At 47.9% G+C, this 15476-nt stretch overlaps 1 protein-coding gene across 3 annotated transcripts in view; it reads right to left on the bottom strand.

The window, feature by feature from the left end:
• The window catches only part of LOC106576477 (plexin-A4), a 653820-nt gene that overhangs the window by 116403 nt on the left and 521941 nt on the right, over positions 1 to 15476 (bottom strand). For all 3 annotated transcript variants that reach the window (XM_082964056.1, XM_082964054.1, XM_082964055.1), the window contains exon 12: positions 12437 to 12627. In XM_082964056.1, the coding sequence (XP_082820182.1) occupies positions 12437 to 12627 (191 nt within the window). The remainder of the gene's footprint in view (positions 1 to 12436; positions 12628 to 15476) is intronic.

The raw sequence follows: 15476 nt of genomic DNA, 5'->3' as shown, positions 1-15476 counted from the left end.
ACTCATAAAGGAGAGTTGGTCTACGTGACTAACTCATAAAGGAGAGTTGGTCTAGGTGACTAACTCATAAAGGAGAGTTGGTCTACGTGACTAACTCATAAAGGAGAGTTGGTCTAGGTGACTAACTCATAAAGGAGAGTTGGTCTAGGTGACTAACTCATAAAGGAGAGTTGGTCTAGGTGACTAACTCATAAAGGAGAGTTGGTCTACGTGACTAACTCATAAAGGAGAGTTGGTCTAGGTGACTAACTCATAAAGGAGAGTTGGTCTAGGTGACTAACTCATAAAGGAGAGTTGGTCCACGTGACTAACTCATAAAAGAGAGTTGGTCTAGGTGACTAACTCATAAAGGAGAGTTGGTCTACGTGACTAACTCATAAAGGAGAGTTGGTCTAGGTGACTAACTCATAAAGGAGAGTTGGTCTAGGTGACTAACTCATAAAGGAGAGTTGGTCTAGATGACTAACTCATAAAGGAGAGTTGGTCTAGGTGACTAACTCATAAAGGAGAGTTGGTCTAGGTGACTAACTCATAAAGGAGAGTTGGTCTAGATGACTAACTCATAAAGGAGAGTTGGTCTACGTGACTAACTCATAAAGGAGAGTTGGTCTACGTGACTAACTCATAAAGGAGAGTTGGTCTAGGTGACTAACTCATAAAGGAGAGTTGGTCTACGTGACTAACTAATAAAAGAGAGTTGGTCTAGGTGACTAACTCATAAAGGAGAGTTGGTCTAGGTGACTAACTCATAAAGGAGAGTTGGTCTAGGTGACTAACTCATAAAGGAGAGTTGGTCTACGTGACTAACTCATAAAGGAGAGTTGGTCTAGGTGACTAACTCATAAAGGAGAGTTGGTCTACGTGACTAACTCATAAAGGAGAGTTGGTCTAGGTGACTAACTCATAAAGGAGAGTTGGTCTACGTGACTAACTCATAAAAGAGAGTTGGTCTAGGTGACTAACTCATAAAGGAGAGTTGGTCTAGGTGACTAACTCATAAAGGAGAGTTGGTCTAGGTGACTAACTCATAAAGGAGAGTTGGTCTACGTGACTAACTCATAAAGGAGAGTTGGTCTAGGTGACTAACTCATAAAGGAGAGTTGGTCTACGTGACTAACTCATAAAGGAGAGTTGGTCTACGTGACTAACTCATAAAGGAGAGTTGGTCTAGGTGACTAACTCATAAAGGAGAGTTGGTCTACGTGACTAACTCATAAAGGAGAGTTGGTCTAGATGACTAACTCATAAAGGAGAGTTGGGAGGTGTCAACAGTTATTCTGATCACCTTCCTAATAGATTGATCTGTTAGATGTTCCACTGTAGCAGACATTTATCCAAGTTTTAACAGATTGATTAGTGTTGGCCCCTAATAGTTTTTGTCCCAGAGGCCAGCTGCTAAATGTATGAAATGGACACACTGTCCAGGACCTCCAATCCATCTCTGACAAATAAAGCACCTTCAGGTCCCAATGGGAAAGCAGAGCTATCATTAATTAATAGCTTTGTGCTGTGTCATTCTCCCCTGCCAAATAGTGATCTCCCACTGGGGTTAGAGGTCTCATTATCAACGCTCTGTGGAGGGCATTCCTCACTGACAGGCTAGGGCCCCTCTCAGGGGAATGGAGGTACAGTCGCCAAAGTGTGCGTGTGCACGTGCGTGTGTGTGAGAGAGAGAGAGAGAGAGAGAGAGAGAAAGAAACAGCGTCTTGTGGCAATCCATATCTATGTAGCTAAGTATTTAGGGACAGTTGTGAATACTGACAACTTAGCTATTATCCCTATCTACATACATCAACGCATGATCAGAATACAGTGAGTTATCAGGTACGCCAGACCCTTGGTACAAACTATACTGATGAGTTCAGTGGGTTGGTGTTGCTATACAGATACAGTGCTATCCAATTACAGACGCTGAAAAAGTAACCACCAGCCAATGGGAAAATAAAGTGGAGGGAGGGGCAGTGTTATCTCACTGCATGACCGGCTCGGCCGCAGTTCATAATACATCAACTAACTGTCACTGGTCCTGAAATAATATAGTCTGTCCCCTGCTGATGTGGTGATGGAATAGGGAAACCCTGTGGGAAAAATCTACTGCAACACAACGCATGCAATTAACAGACACTGCAATGCATTATGGATCTTTTCCATCTAGCAGGGAGGAGAGAGAGACGGCGGGAGAGAAAGAGGAGAGAAAGAGAGAGAGAGAGAGAGAGAAAGAGAGCGAGAGAGAGAGAGACGATGGGTCTCTTTTCATTAGCGGGATGAGCAGTTGATTAGATTTGTGTCTTTGACAAGCTAATTGACGGTTGGTGGAGTCAAATACTAAATCACTCTCTCCCTTTCTGTCTCTCTTCTCTATCTGGAGAAGGAGTGATGATTATTCATGGAGAGATGTCACTGTAATGAGCAGCATTAGAATGCATTAGGGGCCGAGGGCTGGGCTGAGGGGCCTTAAAAAGCCCCCCATCATCACAGAGTGACAGTGTTATGGGTACGTGAGAGGGCTACAATATGCTCCTGTTACAACCAGGCAAGGCATTGTGCACAGACAGAACAGAGGATAAATCCATGCTAGATTGACCAGGACAGTAGCGGACTGGCCACCGGCCGGTGGGCTGGTCAACCTCTGGACCGGTGGGCCTCCTGCCTTAGACATTTTTTACTACTAATAGAAAAGTTGGCAGAAGATTGAGCGACACGGGCCAACCCCCCGTTTCCTCCAGGCCCGTTGGTCTATTCCAAACGAATGTTTATGCAACCCTTAACCCCGCCCCCTTTGTCTCGCTCACACTCACATTGACACTGACAGCTCGAAAACTAGCTACAATAGAAAGTGGAAAAGCAGAGTAAAACACGTAAGGGTGGGGCTGAAAAGTTAAGAGACAAAAGAGTCAAAAGTCTTCACTCAAATGCAAGTAAATATAAAAACCCAACCGACTTATTCGGTAGTATTAGTACTAGTACCAGTGCCACCGACACTAACATCGACATGCTAGACCGGCAAGAGGAAGATGCCACAACCCGGTTGGCGGGTAAAAGAGTAGACGGAGAGGACAGCGAAGCCAAAGACAGTGCAGCCGAAGCGGTAGATATGTTCCTAAATGTGGGAACAAATACAACATGTTATATCAGAATTTATGAGTGAAATGCAAATACTATTGGTCAGCTACTGCTGTGTAAATGTACCAGAAAGGAAGATTGGAGGTAAAGACGTACAGTAACTGGGTGTTCAAACCGTCTAGCGGAAAAACTCTAATTTGACACCTAGCAAAGCTCTGAATGCCTAGATTTCGACGGTCCTGTGGGGATTTTGTGGGAAATGGCAATTTATTTTATTTTTATTTCACCTTTATTTAACCAGGTAGGCAAGTTGAGAACAAGTTCTCATTTACAATTGCGACCTGGCCAAGAGCGCCTCGGGAATAGGAGTGGAGTTAGGCACTGCAGGGCCTGGATTCACCTCTACATCGCCAGAGGAACAGAGGAGGAGGAGGATAAGGGTACTGTCACGCCCTGACCAGTAGAGGGTGTAGTTGGGTCAGGACGTGGCAGAAGGGAGTGAGTGTTTTATTGTTTCATTTAATTTTGGCCGTGTGACTTCCAATCAAGCACAGCTGTAGAGGGTTGTGGTTGATTGGGAGTCACACATAAGTTGCCTACGTTTCCGTTGTGTGGTGTGGGTAATTGTGCTTGTCACTGTTGTTGCACCTGACAGGACTGTGTTGGCTGTCAGTTTTGTTGTTTTGTTAATTGCATAGTGTTCGTAACATTAAAAATGACGAACCCTAACTCCGCCGCATTTTGGTCCACTTCTTCCGTAGACAGCCGTTACAGAATTACCCACCAAACCAGGACCAAGCGGCGGAAGAGGAAGGAGCAGCAGGACTACTGCGTTATGGACAAATGGACGTGGGAACAGATCCTGGACGGAGAGGGACCATGGACTCAGGCTGGGGATTATCGCCTCCCGCAGTGGGAGATTGAAGCTGCGAGAGTGGAGAGGCGATACTACGAGGAGAGAGAGCGCAACGAGCGCGAGAGGCAGCCCCAATAATTTTTTTGGGGGGGGCACACGGGACAGTCGGTGGAGCTGAGGTCGGAACCAGAGCCAGTCGGGATGACATTGGAGGTGAGCGAGGGATATGAGACAGAGACTGTGACGGGGTTAATGGGAAAATTAGGAGAGAGAGAGATGAGAGAGCTGCTAGTGTGGTGCATAAAGTACGGCATTCGCCCTAATGAGCGTGTCGTGGGTATGATGTCACCTGAGGCAGCTCTCCATACTCGTCCTGAGGTGCGTGCAGGTTGTCTGGTAAAGACTGTGCCTGCGCCCAGAAACAGGCCTCCTGCATGTCTTCCCAGCCCTGCACATCCTGTACCTACGCCCAGAACCAAGCCTCCTGCATGTCTTCCTATCCTGGTCAAGCCCGTGCCTCCTCCACGGACCAGTACTCCAGTGGGTCTCCCTATCCTGGTCAAGCCCGTGTCTCCTCCACGGACCAGTCCTCCAGGGGGTCTCCCTATCCTGGTCAAGCCCGTGTCTCCTCCACGGACCAGTCCTCCAGTGGATCTCCCTATCCTGGTCAAGCCCGTGTCTCCTCCACGGACCGGTCCTCCAGTGGGTCTCTCCACCCTGGTCTCTCCTGTGCCACCTCCTCAAGCCAGGCCTCCGTTATGTCTCCCCAGCCTGGTGAATCCTGAGTCGGAGCTGCCCGCCAGTCAACAGTCGTCGGAGCTGCCCGCCAGTCAACAGTCGTCGGAGCTGCCCGCCAGTCAACAGTTGTCAGAGCTGCCCGCCAGTCAACAGTCGTCAGAGCTGCCCGCCAGTCAACAGTCGCCAGAGAGGTCAGACTGCGCTGAACTGCCGGAGTGGCCAGACTGCGCTGAACTGCCGGAGTGGCCAGACTACGCTGAACTGCCGGAGTGGCCAGACTGCGCTGAACTGCCGGAGTGGCCAGACTGCCCTGAACTGCCGGAGTGGCCAGACTGCCCTGAACTGCCGGAGTGGCCAGACTGCCCTGAACTGCCGGAGTGGCGAGGTCCACGTCCTGCACCTGAGCCACCTCCAGGATAGGTGGGTTGGGGAGGGAGGGTGTAGCACAGTGCCGTCGGTGACGGCAGCCACCCTCCCTTCCCTCCCTTATTGTTTAGGTGTTCCTTTTTGTTGGGGATTTTTTTTGTGTTTTCCTTTTTTTAGGTGCATCCCGGGGTCTGCACCTTGAGGGGGGGGTACTGTCACGTCCTGACCAGTAGAGGGTGTAGTTGGGTCAGGACGTGGCAGAAGGGAGTGAGTGTTTTATTGTTTCATTTAATTTTGGCCGTGTGACTTCCAATCAAGCACAGCTGTAGAGGGTTGTGGTTGATTGGGAGTCACACATAAGTTGCCTACGTTTCCGTTGTGTGGTGTGGGTAATTGTGCTTGTCACTGTTGTTGCACCTGACAGGACTGTGTTGGCTGTCAGTTTTGTTGTTTTGTTAATTGCATAGTGTTCGTAACATTAAAAATGACGAACCCTAACTCCGCCGCATTTTGGTCCACTTCTTCCGTAGACAGCCGTTACAGGTACGCCTAAAAGCTATGAGAATTGGTCGTCTAGGACGTCTGGAACAGAGAGTAAAAGGAACAGGTTTCTGGGGGTGATAAAATAGCTTCAAGGTATAATGTACAGACAAAGGTATGGTAGGATGTGAATACAGTGGAGGTAAACCTAGGCATTGAGTGATGATGAGAGCATCTGGAGCTGGAGTGAGTAGTCGTGCTGTACTTCGCTCCGCAGGTAATATTACATTTCATTACATTACATTACAATGGAACGATTTGATTAGTGTCATGTTAGCTAGCTACATAGTTGTCTTTGCTGTCTTCGTATTAAAGATAAAGGTGTAGTTTAGAGAAACTATCGAGGTTAGCTAGCCAGCTATATTCGTTCGCAGCAACGCCGTTTTCCAAACAAAGTCAACACCACAGCCACTGCTAGCTAGCCAACTTTACCAACTAGCAGTACTGTAGAAACGTAATACATTACAACGGAATGATTTGATTCGTGTAATGTTAGCTAGCTACATAGTTGTCTTTGTATCAAAGATAAAGGTGTAGTACAGAGAAACTATCGAGGTTAGCTAGCCAGCTACATTTTCAAACAAAGTCAACAACGCAGCCACTGCTAGCTAGCCAACTTTACCAGCTAGCAGTACTGTATCATTTTAGTCAATAAGATTTTTGCAACGTAAGCTTAACTTTCTGAACATTCGAGATGTGTAGTCCACTTGTGGAGCAAGCAGGACTGACTTTGTGTTAGCTAGCCAACGTTTAATTACTTCTGCGTTATGAAAAGAACTAGACACGGACATGAATGATCCATTGGTAGTTGTAACCAAGTATTGGTGCTAACCGTGTGTTATTGGATGCTAGCATGCTAGTTAGCTACGGCGTCATAGGATACGGTGCACTGGGTGGGTTTCACGGAAGAATACTGTACCAAGTTATCTAGCTGAATAAACTAAGTTTGAGCCTATTCCTGAAATATTGAACCACTGTAGTTTACATCAATTATAATTTCTAAAGTGGAAGTTGGAAGAGTTATATTTGAGTGTTTCAGTGAAAGGTTAGTGAGGGAGGCCCTGCTCTCTCGCTTCCCCAGTTGTTTAGTTAATTTTCATTCCAATCTCCTTTGCATTAGCGTAGCCTCTTCTGCAGCCTGTCAACTATGTGTCTGTCTATCCCTGTTCTCTCCTCTCTGCACAGGCCATACAAACGCTTCACACCGCGTGGCTGCTGCCACTCTAACCTGGTGGTCCCAGCGAGCACGACCCACGTGGAGTTCCAGGTCTCTGGCAGCCTTTGGAACTGCCAGTCTGTGGCCAACAAGGCAGAGTTCATCTCAGCCTATGCTACCCTCCAGTCCCTCGACTTCTTGGCGCTGACGGAAACATGGATTACCACAGAAAACACTGCTACTCCTACTGCTCTCTCCTCGTCTGACCACGTGTTCTCGCAAACCCCGAGAGCATCTGGTCAGCGGGGTGGTGGCACTGGAATCCTCATCTCTCCCAAGTGGACATTCTCTCTTTCTCCCCTGACCCATCTGTCTATCTCCTCCTTTGAATTCCATGCTGTCACAGTCACTAGCCCATTCAAGCTTAACATCCTTATCATTTATCGCCCTCCAGGTTCCCTTGGAGAGTTCATCAATGAGCTTGACGCCTTGATAAGTTCCTTTCCTGAGGGTGGCTCACCCCTCACAGTTCTGGGCGACTTTAACCTCCCTACGTCTACCTTTGACTCATTTCTCTCTGCCTCCTTCTTTCCACTCCTCTCCTCTTTTGACCTCACCCTCTCACCGTCCCCCCCTACTTACAAGGCAGGCAATACGCTTGACCTCATCTTTACTAGATGCTGTTCTTCTACTAATCTCACTGCAACTCCCCTCCAAGTCTCCGACCACTACCTTGTATCCTTTTCCCTCTCGCTCTCCTCCAACACTACTCACTCTGCCTCTACTCAGATGGTATTGCGCCGTCGCAACCTTCGCTCTCTCTCTCCCGCTACTCTCTCCTCTTCCATCCTATCATCTCTTCCCTCTGCTCAATCCTTCTCCAACCAATCTCCTGATTCTGCCTCCTCAACCCTCCTCTCCTCCCTTTCTGCATCCTTTGACTCTCTATGTCCCCTATCCTCCCGGCTGGCTCGGTCCTCCCCTCCTGCTCCGTGGCTTGACGACTCATTGCGAGCTCACAGAACAGTGCTCTGGGCAGCCGAGCGGAAATGGAGGAAAAATAGCCTCCCTGCGGACCTGGCATCTTTTTACTCCCTCCTCTCTACATTTTCTTCCTCTGTTTCTGCTGCTAAAGCCACTTTCTACCACTCTAAATTCCAAGCATCTGCCTCTAACCCTAGGAAGCTCTTTGCCACCTTCTCCTCCCTCCTGAAACCTCCCCCCCCCCTCCTCCCTCTCTGCGGATGACTTCGTCAACCATTTTGAAAAGAAGGTTGACGACATCCGATCCTCGTTTGTTAAGTCAAATGACACCGCTGGTCCTGCTCACATTGCCCTACCCTATGCTTTGACCTCTTTCTCCCCTCTCTCTCCAGATGAAATCTTGCGACTTGTGACGGCTGGCCGCCTAACAACCTGCCCGCTTGACCCTATCCCCTCCTCTCTTCTCCAGACCATTTCCGGAGACCTTCTCCCTTACCTCACCTCGCTCATCAACTCATCCTTGACCGCTGGCTACGTCCCTTCCGTCTTCAAGAGAGTGAGAGTTGCACCTCTTCTCAAAAAACCTACACTCGATCCCTCCGATGTCAACAACTACAGACCAGTATCCCTTCTTTCTTTTCTCTCCAAAACTCTTGAGCGTGCCGTCCTTGGCCAGCTCTCTTGCTATCTCTCTCAGAATGACCTTCTTGATCCAAATCAGTCAGGTTTCAAGACTGGTCATTCAACTGAGACTGCTCTTCTCTGTGTCACCGAGGCTCTCCGCACTGCTAAAGCTAACTCTCTCTCCTCTGCTCTCATCCTTCTAGACCTATCTGCTGCCTTTGATACTGTGAACCATCAGATCCTCCTCTCCACCCTCTCCGAGTTGGGCATCTCCGGCGCGGCTCACTCTTGGATTGCGTCCTACCTGACAGGTCGCTCCTACCAGGTGGCGTGGCGAGAATCTGTCTCCACACCACGTGCTCTCACCACTGGTGTCCCCCAGGGCTCAGTTCTAGGCCCTCTCCTATTCTCGCTATACACCAAGTCACTTGGCTCTGTCATATCCTCACATGGTCTCTCCTATCTTTGCTATGCAGACGACACACATTAATCTTCTCCTTTCCCCCTTCTGATAACCAGGTGGCGAATCGCATTTCTGCATGTCTGGCAGACATATCAGTGTGGATGACAGATCATCTGGTGTTCAACCTTCCCAAGTTCTCTCACGTCACCCCGCTCCTCCACACACTCCACTGGCTTCCAGTTGAAGCTCGCATCGGCTACAAGACCATGATGCTTGCCTGAGCTGTGAGGGGAACGGCACCTCTGTACCTTCAGGCTCTGATCAGTCCCTACACCCAAACAAGGGCCCTGCATTCATCCACCTCTGGTCTGCTAGCCCCCTACCTCTGCGGAAGCACAGTTCCCGCTCAGCCCAGTCAACACTGTTCGCTGCGCTGGCACCCCAATGGTGGAACAAGCTCCCTCACGACACCAGGACAGCGGAGTCAATCACCACCTTCCGGAGACACCTGAAACCCCACCTCTTTAAGGAATACCTGGGATAGGATAAAGTAATCCTTCAGTAATCCTTCTACCCCCCCCCCCCCCCCCCCATCAACCCCTCTTTGGGGTTGATGACAGGCCCAGTCCAGTTTCAGTGGAAGAGAGAGTCAGGGAAGGCAAAGTTTGCCTTGATTATTTCAAGTTATAACTTCTCCACACTGAGCCAGGTTACCACACTGAGCCAGGTTACCCAGGTCACCACACTGAGCCAGGTCACCACACTGAGCCAGGTTACCACACTGAGCCAGGTTACCACACTGAGCCAGGTTACCACACTGAGCCAGGTTCCCACACTGAGCCAGGTTCCCACACTGAGCCAGGTCACCACACTGAGCCAGGTCACCACATTGAGCCAGGTCACCACATTGAGCCAGGTCGCCACACTGAGCCAGGTCGCCACACTGAGCCAGGTCGCCACACTGAGCCAGGTCGCCACACTGAGCCAGGTCGCCACATTGAGCCAGGTTCCCACATTGAGCCAGGTTCCCACATTGAGCCAGGTCACCACACTGAGCCAGCTTACCACATTGAGCCAGGTTCCCACACTGAGCCAGATTGCCAGATCACCACATTGAGCCAGGTTACCACACTGAGCCAGGTCACCACATTGAGCCAGGTCACCACACTGAGCCAGGCCACCACACTGAGCCAGGTCACCACACTGAGCCAGGTCACCACACTGAGCCAGGTCACCACACTGAGCCAGGTCACCACACTGAGCCAGGTCACCACACTGAGCCAGGTCACCACATTGAGCCAGGTCACCACATTGATCCAGGTCACCACACTGAGCCAGGTTATACTGAACAGCTCAGAGCATACTAGCCCTCTTCCCTGGAGAGAGATAGAGAGGGATTTCCCCTCCTCCTCTCCCGTTCTATCATCCTCCCATCATTTCTCAAGGCCAATCCAAAGTGGCTACTCTATCCATCCTCTATCCCTCCATCTCCCATCTCTAACCATCTGCTGTCCTCCTCCCCAGGCTGGGGATGGAGGGATGCCGTGTGTATCCATCATCTCTCCAGGGGGTGTGAAGAGATAGGGATTCCTCTCCTCCTCATGACTCCATCCTAGCCCCAACATGCCCTCCCTTTAACATCCATCCATCCATCCCCATCCATCCATCCATCCCCATCCATCCATCCATCCATCCATCCATCCAGTAGGGTCAGGAGTGTTTATACCACACACAGGGCTAACCCTGTTGGGGAACAGGAACGGTTAAACGGGTGTGTGTTCATCTGTTCTGAGGTGAGGGATAAACAGGGTGAATGGGAGCTCTTAGCCTAGCTCACTGGGTTAACCATGTGTGTGACTGATCCCTCAGTAGCAGGCAGATGTGGATTTCTATCAGCACTGACAAGTTGTGTGTGTAAGCAGACTAACACATTGGGATGAGCAATGAGTAATGAGCAATGACCAATGAGTAATGAGTAATGACCAATGAGTAATGAGTAATGACCAATGAGTAATGAGAAATGACCAATGAGTAATGAGAAATGACCAATGAGTAATGAGTAATGACCAATGAGTAATGAGTAATGAGTAATGAGAAATGACCAATGAGTAATGAGCAATGAGTAATGAGAAATGACCAATGAGTATTGAGAAATGAGTAATGACCAATGAGTAATGACCAATGAGTAATGACCAATGAGTAATGATAAATGAGTAATGATAAATGAACAATGAGTAATGACCAATGAGTAATGAGAAATGAGTAATGAGCAATGAGTAGTGACCAATGAGTAATGAGTAATGAGCATTGAGCAATGACCATTGAGTATTGAGTAATGACCAATGACCATTGAGTATTGAGTATTGAATATTGAGTATTGACCAATGACCATTGAGTATTGAGTATTGTGTAATGACCAATGACCATTGAGTATTGAGTATTGACCAATGACCAATGACCATTGAATATTGAGTATTGACCAATGACCATTGAGTATTGAGTAATGACCAATGACCAATGACCATTGAGTATTGAGTACTGAGTATTGCACATAGCTGTTACTGTCCTAATTGAAGTCCTGCAGAAAGAAAACTATGATCAAGATGATTCTAATCTTGTCCAAATGAGAGGTGTCTATCAGCTGCCAGAGGGTGACAGTGTGTCTTGTGTTCATAACGTACAGTATATGTCGACACCATCAGCAGTCACTCTCCTGATGTGACAGTGTGTGTCCGCCCCTGGGTGACAGAGTGTGTTCTCCCCTGGCTGACAGAGTGTGTTCTCCCCTGGGTGACAGTGTGTGTTCTCCCCTGGGTGACAGTGTGTGTCCTACCCTGGGTGACAGTGTGTGTCCTACCCTGGGTGACAGTGTGTGTTCTCCCCTGGGTGACAGTGTGTGTTCTCCCCTGGGTGACAGAGTGTGTTCTCCCCTGGGTGACAGTGTGTGTTCTCCCCTGGGTGACAGAGTGTGTCCGCCCCTGGGTGACAGAGTGTGTCCTCCCCTGGGTGACAGTGTGTGTTCTCCCCTGGGTGACAGTGTGTGTCCTACCCTGGGTGACAGTGTGTGTTCTCCCCTGGGTGACAGTGTGTGTTCTCCACTGGGTGACAGTGTGTGTCCTACCCTGGGTGACAGAGTGTGTTCTCCCCTGGGTGACAGAGTGTGTTCTCCCCTGGGTGACAGTGTGTGTTCTCCCCTGGGTGACAGAGTGTGTTCTCCCCTGGGTGACAGAGTGTGTTCTCCCCTGGGTGACAGAGTGTGTTCTTCCCTGGGTGACAGAGTGTGTTCTCCCCTGGGTGACAGTGTGTGTTCTCCCCTGGGTGACAGAGTGTGTCCGCCCCTGGGTGGCAGAGTGTGTTCTCCCCTGGGTGACAGAGTGTGTTCTCGCCCGGGGCGGTGGTTCCCCCGGGTGAGAGTGTGTGTTCTCCCCTGGGTGACAGAGTGTGTCCGCCCCTGGTTGGCAGAGTGTGTTCTCCACTGGGTGACAGTGTGTGTTCTCCCCTGGGTGACAGAGTGTGTGAGCATGTGGGTGTGTGTTCTCACCTGTGTGGTCACGTGTGTGTAGTAATTGCTGGTGTAGTGTGTACAGTATGTGTGTGAGTGTGTCATTCCCACTTGTGTGACTCACTTAGTGGGTACTGGTGTGTGTGTGTGTGTGTGTGTGTGTGTGTGTGTGTGTGTGTGTGTGTGTGTGTGCTGCATTCTCACCTGGGTGATGCGTGGGTGTGTACACTTGCTGTTGAGTCCATTGCGCTCCAGCCACTGGCTCTCAGGGTGGGGACAGTGCTGCTTGAGGGTGCAGCGGTTCTCCCCCTTACACCACACACAGCCAAACAGGGGGTCTGCCTTCAGACACAGGCCACAGCTACCCCTCTGGGCATCACACTTGTACAGGTGAACTGTTGGGGGGAAGGGGGGGAAGGTGTGTGGGGGGGGGGGGGGTCACAGGGAGAGATCAGGTTAGCAACACATCATACACATATACTTGATTTCAATCAGTCAATCAATCACATGTATTTTTAAAGCCATTTTTACATCAGAAATTGTAACAAAGTGCTTTACACCCGGCCTAGATTTAAAATGCTAGCCTTCATGATGTATACTGGTAAATGTGGGTGAGAACTGTTCAGAACAGGTATATCAATCACAGTCAGCAGTTTAGTATTTCCAAAACATGGACAGTATTTGAATCATATTGTGGAAAGCATTCATTTGTTGATACTGTATCTCTGTCCCTTGTTCTCTGTCTCAATCCTTCTCTCTTGCTTCTGTCTCACTCCCTCTCCCCCATCTCTTTCTTAATCTCCCTCCCTCTCTCTCTCTCTTTTTCTATCTCTTGCTCTCTCCTTCTCTCTCTCATTTAGCTCCTGCCACCAGAAGCTTCTTGCCTCTGCTCATCCACTAGTTTAACATTTCGTCTCCATGGAAACCGGACAGGTTTTTAATTGCCATTAGATGCTTGTGTGATTTGTCCATCAAATTATGCCTCCAGAGTAGTCTTCTCCCCGGGTAGCTAGTGGGAGAGAAGAGGAGGAGGAATTCATCTTTAACTCTCACTCTCTCTCTACATTTTACATTTTAGTAATTTAGTAGACGCTCTTATCCAGAGCGACTTACAGTAGTGAATACATACATTTCATACATTTCATTTCATGCATTTTTGTATTTAAAAAACAATTAATTGTACTGGCCCCCCGTGGGAATCAAACCCACAACCCTGGCGTTGCACACACCATGCTCTACCAACTGAGCCACAGGGAAGGCTTTATCTACCTCTCTCTCTCCCTCTCTCCCCTTGTCTCTCCATGGACACAAAATGTTTCTATATATCCATTCAAATGTGAACTCAAATGTGAGCGCAAATAAATCTAATTGCAAAGCCAGCGAAGTGCAGTTAATCATTGTCATTAGTCATTCTATTTGTACTGTATGGGTTTAAACCAACTACTACCATCATGCATGGTTTAGTCCTTGTACATATCTAATATACAGTTGAATTCGGAAGTTTACATACATCTTAGCCAAATACATTTAAACTCAGTTTTTCACAATTCCTGACATTTAATCCTAGTAAAAATCCCCTGTTTTAGGTCAGTTAGGATCACCACTTTATTTTAATAATGTGAAATGTCAGAATAATAGTAGAGAGAATGATTTATTTCAGCTTTTATTTATTTCATCACATTGGGTCAGAAGTTTACATACACTCAAATAGTATTTGGTAGCATTGCCTTTAAATTGTTTAACTTGGGTCAAACATTTCAGGTAGCCTTCCACAAGCTTTCCACAATAAGTTGGGTGAATTTTGGCCCATTCCTCCTGACAGAACCGGTGTAACTGAGTCAGGTTTGTAGGCCTCCTTGCTCGCACAGGCTTTTTCAGTTCTTGCCACACATTTTCTATAGGATTGAGGTCAGGGCTTTGTGATGGCCACTCCAATACCTTGACTTTGTTGTCCTTAAGCCATTTTGCCAACACTTTGGAAGTATGCTTTGGGTCCATTGTCCATTTGGAAGACCCATTTGCGACCAAGCTTTAACTTCCTGACTGATGTCTTGAGATGTTACTTCAATATATCCACATAATTTTCCTACCTCATGATGCCATCTATTTTGCAAAGGGCACCAGTCCCTCCTGCAGAAAAGCACCCCCACAACATGATGCTGCCACCCCCGTGCTTCACGGTTAGGATGGTGTGCTTCGGCTTGCAAGCCTCCCCCTTTTTACTCCAAACATAACAATGGTCATCATGGCCAAACAGTTCTATTTTTGTTTCATCAGACCAGAGGACATTTCTCCAAAAAGTACGATCTTTGTCGCCATGTGCAGTTGCAAACCGTAGGATGGCTTTTTTATGGCGGTTTTGAAGCAGTGGCTTCTTCCTTGCTGAGCGGCCTTTCAGGTTATGTCGATATAGGACTCGTTTTACTGTGGATATAAATACTTTTGTGCCTGTTTCCTCCAGCATCTTCACAAGGTCCTTTGTTGTTGTTCTGGGATTGATTTGCACTTTTCATACCAAAGTACATTCATCTCTAAGAGACAGAACACGTCTCCTTCATGAGCGGTACGACGGCTGCGTGGTCCCATGGTGTTTATACAATTTTTTTTCTGAGGTCTTGGCTGATTTCTTTTGATTTTCCCATGATGTCAAGCAAAGAGGCACTGAGTTTGAAGGTAGGCCTTGCAACACATCCACAGGTACACCTCCAATTGACTCAAATGTTGTAAATTAGCCTATCAGAAGCTTCTAAGCCATGACATAATTTTCTGGAATTTTCCAAGCTGTTTAAAGGCACAGTCAACTTAGTGAATGTAAACTTCTGACCCACTGGAATTGTGATACAGGGAATTATAAGTGAAATAATCTGTCTGTAAACAATTGTTGAAAAAATTACTTGTGTCATGCACAAAGTAGATGTCCTAACCGACTTGCCAAAACTATAGTTTGTTAACAAGAAATTTGTGGAGTGGTTGAAAAACGAGTTTTAATGACTCCAACTGTCACGTCCTGACCAGTAAGGGGTCATTTTGTTATTGTAGTATGGTCAGGACGTGGCAGGGGTGTGTTTGATTTATGTGTCTTGGGTTTTTGGGTAATGTTCTATGTTGTCTATTTCTATGTTTGAATGTCGATTTAGTCTATTTCTATGTTCAGGTTTTGGTTTGGCCTTCAATTGGAAGCAGCTGTTCTTCATTGCTTCTAATTGGAGGCCATATTTAAGTAGGGGGTTTTTGTTACTGTGTT

Source organism: Salmo salar, chromosome 17 (assembly GCF_965601325.2).
Source record: "Salmo salar chromosome 17, fSalSal1, whole genome shotgun sequence".
Taxonomy (NCBI): domain Eukaryota; kingdom Metazoa; phylum Chordata; class Actinopteri; order Salmoniformes; family Salmonidae; genus Salmo; species Salmo salar.
Note: the sequence above shows the minus strand (reverse complement) of the source record. Positions and strands in the feature narration are given on the sequence as shown.